We start from the raw sequence: 12,144 nt of genomic DNA on the forward strand, positions 1-12,144 counted from the left end.
TAGCAAGTGCAAAAGCAACTGCGGGAGTAGTTATGATACCTTTTTCAACTAATTCGGTATTTTCGGGATTTTAGGCGGCTAATACAACTCAATAAACCTTTATCGATTTAGCAATGATATAACAGCTTAAACAAACGCAATAAAAATTTGTAAAAAATCCAAGTCAAGTGTGAAAATAACGTTAAAAAATGAGTGTAATGTGTAAATTTTAATGCAAAAGTTAAATATGACGTCATCGGATTCTGAGAAGGGGTTGGGTGGGGGTATAGAGGTATGGGAGGGGGGGTGCCCAGTACAATTGGTGTATGTGCATTTTGTCCGAGATGAAATGCGACCTCCTCAGGTCGGGCCCAAATTTTGGATCTACACGTTTTCGACACTCATAAATCAAGAATATGTGCGCTAAAAAACGATTTTCGTCGATTCTACAGGAGAGGTTTGAAACATGTCCATGCAAAAGGAAAAATCTCCAATTTAATTTTTTTGTTGCAAATGATGCTTTTCCAGGAAATCATTCCGGAATTTAGTATTTTTATTAAAAAATTCCTAATTGCACTTGTGCAGAGGATCATATTTCAACTGGGAATGGATTTTTTCCAAGAAAAGTTGCGATCGTGTAAGTGTATTTTACTAAGGCCATCAAGTCTTGTTCGAAACATGTCCTAGTGCATACAAAGAAGGAAAATCTCAAATTTCATCTTTTTATCACGTATGGTGTTTTTCCGGTAAAATATCGTACAATTTTGAAACTTTTATGAGACATTTTTCATTGCACGTGTGAAAAATAATATTTCAATTTCGCAATATTGGATAATTTTTTAAGTGATGCATAACTTGAACTGGATATTTCAACCAAGTGTGTAAAATTGTTGTTATTCTATAATCGACAGTCAAACCAATAAGTTTGTTTTACGAAAGATAGGCCAACCTAATTCACGGAGAATACATATTTCGGATACACAATAACATGGTGAGTTCCATATTTTTGAATAAAGAAATTCATAAAAATTATATTTGACGAAACTGTTTTGCAGTTTTTGATAAATCATAATCCTACGAAAGAAGAAGCTGAGAAAATTTTGGAAAGATTTACACGAAAAAGATCACATTCTGATGACCTGCCATCTTGGATAGAAGAAATTTTAAATAAAATGGAACGTGACATAGCTTCTGAGAAGTTACACAAAATTCAAAGGAGTGAGGTAGAGAAGTCTAACAAAGAAGTTGAAGATCAACTCATGTGTAAAATAAAAGATAAGCTCACAGAAAAATACTTTGAAAAACAGGAGAAAAATCTTTACCTTGTAGAATATGTGACTTATTCAGAAGGAGATCAAGTACCTGCGGAAGATTTTTTATCTGATTTTGAGGAACAAACGTTATATTATTCTAGGAAACCTGCTTCAGATCATGTATATTCATCTGAAAATTCTAGTAGTGATGTATAATTTTCTATATCATTTGCAATAAAAAGTTAAAAGTATAAAATTAGAGCGTTTTTAACTCAAAAATCCCTCTCCCCTTTCTTTCTTTCGTTGAAAATTGTTCATTACAAACATTTTTCACAATTATTTAACATGGTGTATCTTAAAAAATCACTCAGAAAAAATCTATATCGCAATGAGTACGCACAGCTTGAGACAATTAGCAGAAGCTTTGGCAAAAGAAAAATCAGAGTCTGATTTGGTGCAATTTATTTTACATAAAAAGACAATTGCACAAATGATCGACCTACTTCATGAAAACAACAATAAGATTTTACGTCGCGGTGTAGTGGAAAAAATTTCAAGAAAAATGAAAAAATGGAAAAAGCATGACTATTTTGGAGAAAAAACAATTGATGGTACAATTCTTTAACACTAATGATGAAAATACAATTGATAATTTGTTCGAGATATTCTTTGGCGATCAAATTTTGGATTGTGATAATGTAGAAGCAGAATACGATATTGTACAGCAATCACATAAAATCTGCAAAATATGCTACAACAATGAATACGATACCGCTTTCCTACCTTGTGGACACGTTGCTGCTTGTCAAGGATGTGCTTCAAAAACAAGACATTGCCCTATATGCCGAGAGCCATACGTTGAGACTACAAGAATATATTTCTCGTGAAGAAAACAAAAAATGAAGTCAAGATTTTTTTTGTGTAATGAAAAACTACAATCGACTAAGTTATAAATAAAATTGATTGTAAAACAATGAAATGAGTTTTCTTACGCATCTGATCAAAGTATCATTATTTTTTTTTGTTTTTATGATGCCATCAACATGAGGAATCATGTGAATTGTTTAAAAGTAGTTGCATGCAATCGAGTAGATTTTGTCAAAGAAGTTCGATACAATCATTTTTGATTGTGCTATAAAATGTAATTAAAACAATCCTGCTAATGCTGCAAAGAAAAAATCAGATTACGTTGAGAAAAAATGCCAGACGCCACTTTGAAGATTTTTGTTCACGTGAAGAAAATATTCTGATGCAGAAAACATGCAAGATGATAAAAAATATGATATCTCTCTGCAGATTTTTTTATGTTGGTAAAATTTTTCACTGCATTTTCATATTGATTTTTTCATCATGCATCAATGAAACATGTTGTGTTTTTCTTGATGTACAGATGAAACATTGTCTGATGTTGAAATAATTGATTGTAAAACAATTTCTTTTCACAACAAGACAAAATTCTCACAAATAATTTTATTTCATTGACTTTAATCTTGCTCACATAGCAAATATGTTGAGATGAAAAGGGGATGTTGGTATAGATAAATATTGGCATAATGCATAACCCTGTGCAATTGAAGTTTCATTTTTTTCTTCATTCTTCTTACCTTAAGAGGATTCAGATTGCAAATATACAAGATTAAAACAATTTACATTTACGTTTTCTCATCTTTATATTTGACATCATTTGATTTTTATACACATGTTACATTTTAAGAAATATTTGATTTACTTGCTACAAAAGGAATTTCATGAAACAGGCGAAAATAATTGACTGGTGGATCAAAAGTATTGCTGTTTGAAAAATTAGAATTTTCCAATCTTTGCACACCTAAAGATTTACAAACATTGCTGTATCTCTCAAAATATTCTTGTACATACCACTGTACAGAAGTATTGTAAATCAAAGTTACATTTATAAATTCAGAAAGTAACATTAATTTGTCAAATTCTGAAATATTTAGGGATAGACGATCATTTCCATCATTTTGACTGAGAATAAGTAGTTCGGAATTTTCCACGGCATAGTAACTACTAATGTTCATGCAGTTTTTAAGTTGAATATTCAGCAGCTCAAGTTCCATATTAGCATCATCCTTTCCAGCATCCTCTCCCAATAATTTTCTTAAAGTTTGCTTGCTGGCACAGAACGTTGTCCATGTATTTTGGGTGAATTCTACAGCATCAATTCCATCCCAGTAGCTTACGGCACATATTTTAGCAACTGGTGAAAAATTCTCTGGAGAAAACCCGATCGTGATAAACAATGTAGATGTTCGATTTAGAAAGTAGGTGTATGCATTCAGTAGTTCAGGAGTTGTATTTTGATATCGATTTTTTGCATATTTTTCCTCTTCCTTGCGAAGTTCTTCAGAAGGATCAGGATTATATTTGTTGAACCGCTGCTTTTCCTTTATTATACTTGGAACTTGATGTGATCTTTCTTGGGTTTTCATATTTTCAGACAACTTTTTTTGCGACTTATTACTTTTCACTGAGAATTTAACCTCCACTCACCATTAAATCTGACATACAAATAAAAGTTTTTTCTTCTAATTGCTAAAATTCCTCTAAAATAATTTAGGATCTTTTGATCGTACTAACGAAATTTTCCGAGAAAATTATGCAGACGTGTGCAAAATATTTGTTTCATATCCGTAGAAACATGTTCGGACATGTCATGTTCACATCCTAGAAAAAAGTGTAGAAGTAGGATGTGAGGGGTAAGTAGTACATTTTTCTAAATAACAAGTAAAGTTACTTTTTTTAAATTGTTTTTCAATGTAATAAATTAAATTTTGTTAACATTTATTCAGGGGGAGGATGAAGCTTTAGGGTCAAGAACTAAAATTAATAGTATTCAGTGATGAAGTGCTAGTGAGTGCAAAGCTAAATTTCTTTTATCAGTGTAAGAACGCAAATGTTTGACTTTATTTTAGTGAGTATCGCTTGAATTTTATTTTTTTATGCCTATTCTACTGAGAGTCATCTTAAAATAATTGATCTTCTACTAAAGAAAGAGGATTTCATCTTCTATTTTGTGATATGTGCCACAGAAATATACATAAATTTGATAATGAGTCATCAATAAAAAATGTATAAGTTAATTCAGCATCCCAGGTACCGAATTATAGAAGTCTATACGACATTTCATTCATAAAAATCAATTTTGTATGAAAAGTCGGTTCCTATTTTATTTCACTCTGCTGCCATTTCTCCACATAACCAAATTCTTAGGTAAATATTGTACATATATTTAAAGATATTTTTCATTTTGTTAAATTATAATAAGAGAAAACACAAATCAATAATTCACTTTGAATAATTTTGTTCTGTAATGTTGTAAAAATTCTCTAATGTCAGAGAAAAAGAACATTGTAATACAAAGTTATGAGAAATCTAACACTTTTCCATATTTTCCCACTTGCGATCAAGAGAGTTAAATGATTCATACACAAGACATGAAATTTTGCGCTCATTGACATTTTTTTCATTCATCTTTTAATTCTTTTATTTTATGCATGCTACAAGAGATCATATTTCGAATAATCCCACAATTGTATAGAAATGCATTGCAACATCTTTGATCATCAGTTTGTTTATTTGAAAATTGGGGATCTGAAACCCAGATTCTTGAAATTTCATGACAGTCACCATCTGCAATAAGCAGAAATTCAATATATTTCACGAAATTTATCACTTCTTATCTGAAATCACTGAACGAAAAAATATTTTTTTAGACAAATTGCATAAAGATCGTTTGATCATATCATCAAGAGATGTGAATAATGTGAGGTACAATCATGTAAGTGGAAAAGTATGATATTTTTCGGTAATTTATGTTACAATTTAAATAAAAAAGACAAATATTGCAAACAATACGCAAGCTCAAAAGTTGCATGCTTCTAAAAAAAGCTGTTTACATGCAAATCTCAACTCAATGACGTTTCAATATCTATTGATCAATATCCAATGAAAATGGTTTAAATTGCATGACGGCATCAACATCATGCTGTTCAATAACCAATGAAAATTATTGATAGTTCTTATCGCCAGTAAAATTAGTGAATATTGCGAAATTCGACTCAATTTGACAATTATCTTGCGCACTGCAAGACATTTTTTCCATGTTGCTTCATTCATCTGAAGGAATCAAATTGTCGCGCAAAGGCTTATACAAATAGTCTCTCCCATATGGTCTCGAGCGCGCGAAAAGGTCTCATATTGCATTTGCATTTTTCCACACTTGGACAGTGCATATAGGCCAGAGACTATAGAGAATCCCGCTTACTGCATAGGAAAGACTTCTGACAAACCTTCTATCATGCCACAATGGCACAATGGATAAGGTGCTGGACTCGCAACCGAGAGGTCTGGTGATCAATTCCCATGGATGGCAGATCTTTTCTCATATAAATTATATAGGGAGAAAAAAAATTACATGAGGAAGAGTCCACCAAAGTAATTTCCGTTAATTCAAATATTCAAAATGACTATCAAAAACCGCAATCTCAAAAAGTTTAAAGTTCCAAAAATTTCAAGATGGTCGCCTAAAGCTTACAGCTAAGATCAATATGGCGTCTGAAACGGATCACATTTCAAACAGCAGTATCGTACTCCATAGCCAATGAAAACGCTTCCTTCAACAGTATCGTGCTCCATAGCCAATGAAAATGCGTCCCTCAACAACAGTATCGTGCTTCATAACCAATCAAAATGCTTCCTACAGCAGTATTGTACTCCATATCCACAGACAAGCCACGCCCCCAAAACAGTATCGTGCTTCATAACCAATCAAAATGCTTCCTGCAACAGTTTATCCACGGGCAAGCCAAGCCCATAAATCAGTATCGTGCTCTATATTCAGTTAAAATAATTAACCTAAACACAAAAGAGGACCAGGAAGGGGGAGCGGGGGCGGGGAAACCGACCTGCAGGTAGCCCACCCACCAGAGTTATCGATGTGGCGTCACAAAACAGTCTCGTGCTCCATGGAAAGCCACGCCCACAAAACAGTACTCTGCTTCACCCTTACTACTTATATGTTTTGTTGTTACTTTTTTTTAATTAGATTTCCATGATTAGTAATTGTAGCAAAAAAAATTGAGAAAAATCGATAATTTATGTGGATTGTAATCGAAAAATATTAAAGAAAAAAGTCTGGCGCGCCTAGCTGAGCCGCAGCCGATTGCTTCAGCTGGCGCGCCGGCGCGCAGCCAGCCACCGACAATTTTTAAATGTTAGCCGCCGCTGCCGAAATAATCTCGGCGCACATCTCTATTCCCCACTCAGACTATGTAAAATAGAAAATGACCAGTGATAAGCTCAGATAAGCTTATGGTAGCTGAGATTCTTTACAGGTGACCTCGAAATGCGTGCAACTCGGGATGTTTGTAACTTGGAATGCGTGAAAATTCGATTCTGAGTTGAATTTTGGGGGTAAAGAATCTTGTCGAGCCAATTTTATCTATTTCGACCGACAAGAACAGTTTACTACAGAACAGTTTACCCCCAAAATTCAACTTGCAAATATAAAGTTTGAGTCCGATCTGATAATATAGCATTTTACCTCAAATCGAAATAAGTTCAAATGGTAGGGGAGACTGGGGCAAAATTTGTCAAAACGAAAATTTCAATATTCACTATTTTCTAAAATAAAAAAGACTGAGGCTTGAAATTTTTATTATAGATAGCCTTCATGAACCTTCTCAAACTTACAAAGTTTCAAGGGATTCGAGGAAGGATTATGTAAAATAAAAAATAATGGAATTTTGAGCCCAATTTTTGGAATACAGTAGAGTCTCGCTATAGGCCATCGTTCTATAGTCCACAATTTATCGACCGTTGATTTCAAAACACTGATTTTAAGTTAGGTTATGTTTTTTAGTATGCGACATGCATAATTATTTTAATATTTTTGGCAAACTTTATTAAGTATTTGTTTTAATTGTGATCCACAATGAAGAGAGCAAGGACAAGTACCACAATCGCAACGAAAGTGGAAGCCGTCGAGCAATTTCAATACTAAAAATCATTGATAATTTTAAAAAATTACATGGACTATAGTGCGACCCAAGTGTCAAATTTGAAACCAAATATGGACTATAGCGAGACTCTACTGTATTTGGTTTACAGAAAATATCAATATATTGATTAGCTCAATTTAAGCACATTTCTCGTTAAGATAGAGATAAATTATCTTCGACAAAGTTGTAGAGGAATAAATTTCATATAAAAATATGTCTATTTGGTATTTTTAACGTTTTTCCGAGAGTAAAACGTCACAAATTATCCGAAGACTGACAAAATTTGACCCAGCAATTTTGAGAATCTCCACAAAATCGACTTTTAGAAAATGATTCGAAAATCACATTTCTTTCGAGATAGAGCAAAATAGTCTTCTGCAATGTTGTAGAGCAGTAAATTTCCTATAAGAATATGCTCATTATAAAACGTTTAAGTTTTCTCAGTGCTCGTGAAAGAATTAAATATGTGTTTTGATAAGTTTTGCCCCAGTCTCCCCTAGTGAGCTTCATTTCACTTGATTTAATTTAATTAATTTAATTAACAAGGCTAAAACTGACAACCCTGTCCATTGTTTCCTAATTTTCAGTTTAAAAAAAAAAGATCAACAAATTTTCAACTTGAGTTGTAGAACTTTTGGACGCAACTTATCATAAAATCTAACGAAAATTGCATAAATTTGAGGGATTAAAAAAATTGAATAATTCGCATGTTAATCACAGAATTTTTTTGTGTTGTAAAGGTAGTTGAAACCAAAAATGAACATCTATAGGCAATCATGCTACCCTCTAATTTACTTACTATTCCCGGCTTGGCCTGAGATTGAAAAGAAAATTCGGTTAAGTTGAGGATAGAGAAAAGATATCTTCTCATAATCGAGTCATCATAAAAGAGGCTGCTGAATGTCGATGGAATAAGTGAGATCTCACCTGAAAAGCTGAATATCTGCCGCCTTTCCTTGGTCTATTGTAGCTGGGGAGGTATCTGCGAATGGGATCCAGTTCGTTGATATGCAATAGTCCAGCCGTCAGCAACTGTGATATGATGAAGATAGATTGACCCCAGAGGAAGAGGGAATTGGGATTTGATCGTGTGTAGCCGCCTTCACCATCAGGCTGGAAGTACATTGAAACGACAGGATCTGCAAGGAAAAAATATTTACAAGAGAGTTTCATGAAACATGTTTCACATAAGTTTCATGAAACTCTTACCGCCATTCAAATCTTTGTACAAGCAGCCTCTCAATTCATTCTGGAACTCCTCAATTTGGTCAGGATTGTTCTTGAAGACCCCATCGATGATCATGTATATGTAGAAGAGTGGCCATTCGCATTCATAACCCTCGAAATCCTTTATTTCTCCTCGATTGTAGAATCTTCTGCTCTTGTCCTCAATCTTACTGAGATACCCATCCCTGCTGAATCTCTTGAAGCCCCGGGAACCCCGCAAACGTGTTACTACGTTCTTCTTAGTCATGTCCACGAGTCTCTCCTCGTGGGAGGCGAAAGCGGGAAAGGAGAGGGTGGGAATGAGTGAGGCATCGACTCCTTTGGAACTAGATTCTCGCGGAAGCATCGTTTCGAAAATACTGCGATTCCTATTGTGGGCATCAATGTCAACATACACCACACTCCATGAGGCTCCTTTCTCCCCAAACAAATTGCATCCATTGATAGCTTCCAGCGCTGATTTGGCAAATCCAATGGACGAAGCATGAATTTCTGGCGTTCCATCATTGTACTTTGATCCTCTCTCCCAGATCCCAAAATCCGGAGTACGATAGGCTCGTTCAACATAATACACGAGGTTCTGCACAAAAGCCACTTCATCCTGTGTATAAACAATCTGCAGCCCTGACGTTATCATCTGCACCAGGAAGATTAAGTACACAGACACCACATCAATTTGCAGATGATTGTACTTGTCATCCGGGAGAACTTGTTCTCCAGTGTACAGATGAAATTTACAGTGCAGGGCATGCTGACTGCATTGGCGAGACTTGAAGAGTTCCACTCTGCGTGCTTGTTTGATCCAACACTCAAGAATTCCTCTCATGCACTTGACTGTTGACTGGGCCAGCTCATAGGACTTACCTCGATCATCGTCGATTCTCTTGTAGGCTTGATAGAGACTCCATATGGCTGCAGCACAGTACACACTATCCCGGATGCTGCCCACTTCAGTGTCTGTGGTAAGTACTGGGAAGAGGCCGGTGATGGGGCTTTGGAATTGAAGTAATTGACGCTTCACTGAAAACGCGAAAATATACTCATTTCCTGTTAAATTAATTAAAAGAAACCCTGCTCTTTAGTAGAAGGCTTTTTTTTTGAAGCGATAAAAATTAGCGTCCACCGCCGTCTTAGTATTCTTAATCCATCTTCAGAATAAAACGTTAAAAATCTTTTTCAGCATTGTATTGGTTGGCACAGCAAAAGTAAGCGCAAAGAATAATTCATGCTTTTCAATATGTTTTTAATGAATTTGACCCATTATAAAAAAATATATCAATAATATTAAAAATTATAATATTACATTTTATTAGAGGGGGTAAAAAGAACAGTATATATAAAGTTAAAACTGGTCAGCAAAAAAATAAATTGGATCAGAAAATAATTCGAAATGATCAGTAAAAATATTCAATTTCGTAAAAAGTAAAATTTGGTCAGTAAAAAGTTAAAAATAGGCAGTAAAAAACTTTGCATTGATCAATAGAAATATTCGCGTTGATCAATAAAAGGGGTGGCAAAGCGTCCTAGACTTTGCAAAATGCCCGAACTCATGACTTAGATGCTATACCGCAAAAGCCCTTTCGCATCATTTACCGTTTACCGGTTCTCAACCGATTTGAACCGATTCATAAATCTCTCAAAAGATCCCCCAAAATAGTTTTAAAAGTAATAGGATTGATTTTCAGATAAAAATTTTTTATCGGTTATGAACCAGTTCATTACCGATTCAAAACAGATTGGAATCGGTTTAGTTTTGTTGGAAATTCCAAGACCTTTCCAACGATCCCAAACATGACCCCATTTGCTTGATAAATGTGCACTCTAGTGTCTTTTTAACCTTTGACCTTGAAAAACCGTTATTAGGAATGATTCAACGGTATTTTCGTATATGGACGAAATGTTCGCATGGATAATCTCTAAAATATATCCAAAAAATGAAAAAATCGCACGACACATTTTCGAGCAATCTCAAAAAAACATGGTTTTGGAGGGGAAAGGGAGGGGTGGGGGGAAATGAGGGGCATGCTAACGATCCTTGGGTCGACTTATGGGGGGGGCCGAAGGTCCCAAATCTCTATCTCTAACCGTTTGGCCTCTAGAGCTGATGACAGCCGGACGGACAGACGAACAAACAGCGTGACGACATTTCTCTCATAGAAATCGTCTGAAACGGTAAGATTTGTTAAGAAGGTCTCCGGGGGTGGAAGGTGGAAATTTGGGGGGGGGGTGGATCGAGGGATTAACTGCTCTCTCCGTAGAGTTCGAGCAGTAAAATTTAAAAATTAGCAGAAAAAATAAAAATTGGTCAACAAAAAATTAAAAATGAGCAGTACAAAACAAGTACACACAAAACAAATGTGGTCAGTAAAAAAAATAAAACCGGTAATAGGGGAAACTGGAGCACAACCAAACACGGGGTAGCACCAAACACTAATTTTTATTTCTAAATTCTTTGGACTATCTTGACCATTTCTTCAGTGGACAAGCATCCCTATAATGCCTAAAAATTTCTATAATTGCCCTCCGAAGTCAAATAACCTATTAAAAAATCGCAGTGTTTTGTGCTACCCCGTGTTTGGTGGTGCCCCAGTTTCCCCTAAGTCCAGATAAGCTTATGGTACCTGATATTCTTTATGAGGAAGTTCGGAGTACTGCAACTCGGAATTCGTGAAAATTCCATTTTGAGTTACAATTTGAGGGTAATGTCCAACGCAAAATAACTTTTGCTTTGTAAACATATTTTTGACTTTTCAATGACAGTATAAATGAAACCGAAATCTAGTTATCTCGGTCTCAAACAAATTTACAAACAAAAGTTATTGTGCGTTGGGCATAAGGAATTGCGTTGAGAAAATTGTTCTTGGTGGCTGAACGGATAAAATTTGACTCGACGCGATTCTTATTCTCAAAATTCAACAAAAATCGAATTTTCACGCATTCCGAGTTGTAAACACCCCGAGTTGCAAGTATTCCGAGATCTTATGTAAAAAATCTAAGCTACCATATACCATAAGCTTATCTGGGCTTATCACTAGTCATTTTCTATTTCAAAATACACTCAGTCTCGGGATTATGCACATTTTCGGGACCGAAAAAAAATGCACGAAATTGCTTTAAGGATCGAGAAAATATGCATAATCCACAGGCGTTTTCTTTTAAATTAATGGCCGTAGAACGAATTTCGCGCGGAGTAAAAGTAGTGAGAGCAAAAAGATTCACCTGTTTAAAAGAAATTCATCAACAAACAGTACTTTTTGGCCAAAGTTCTTCAATCAATTGTTAGAATATTTAAAATTTTTACCTTATAAAAGAAATTAAAGTTTTATTCTGAAAAATAAGCATAATATTTTAAAATTTCCCGCATCACAAAATAGTATACATTCAGACGTATTTTAAAAATGATTTCACAAATTGACTCCCAATGGTAGGCAAACTTGCATAATTGTATGTGTATAATCCCAAAGCCGAAATGCATAATGCCGGGACTGAGTGTACAGAGAGTTCCGGCTTGAGAGAAAACGGAGTAAAAGAATTTGATATGAATTGCCTTATATTGGGAGCTAATTTATAAAATAATGGCGCTGGCACACCTTTTCAATTGAATGAAATTCAATCGATTGAAATTTTACCTCTCACTCTTTCAAACTGAAATCAGATATAGT

General features: G+C 34.8%; 1 protein-coding gene across 2 annotated transcripts in view; it reads right to left on the bottom strand.

Moving 5' to 3' along the window:
• Positions 1-12,144, bottom strand: part of LOC129805691 (probable phosphorylase b kinase regulatory subunit beta) — a 43,077-nt gene that overhangs the window by 19,982 nt on the left and 10,951 nt on the right. The window contains exons 3-5 of one of the 2 annotated variants that reach the window (XM_055853773.1): positions 8,465-9,502; positions 8,183-8,394; positions 8,055-8,069 (exon numbers count right to left, since the gene is read on the bottom strand). In XM_055853773.1, coding sequence (XP_055709748.1) covers positions 8,055-8,069; positions 8,183-8,394; positions 8,465-9,502 — 1,265 coding nt within the window. The remainder of the gene's footprint in view (positions 1-8,054; positions 8,070-8,182; positions 8,395-8,464; positions 9,503-12,144) is intronic. The other variant, XM_055853774.1, reaches the window with a different exon arrangement.

The sequence above is a fragment of the Phlebotomus papatasi genome, chromosome 3, assembly GCF_024763615.1.
Source record: "Phlebotomus papatasi isolate M1 chromosome 3, Ppap_2.1, whole genome shotgun sequence".
In the NCBI taxonomy this organism is placed as follows: domain Eukaryota; kingdom Metazoa; phylum Arthropoda; class Insecta; order Diptera; family Psychodidae; genus Phlebotomus; species Phlebotomus papatasi.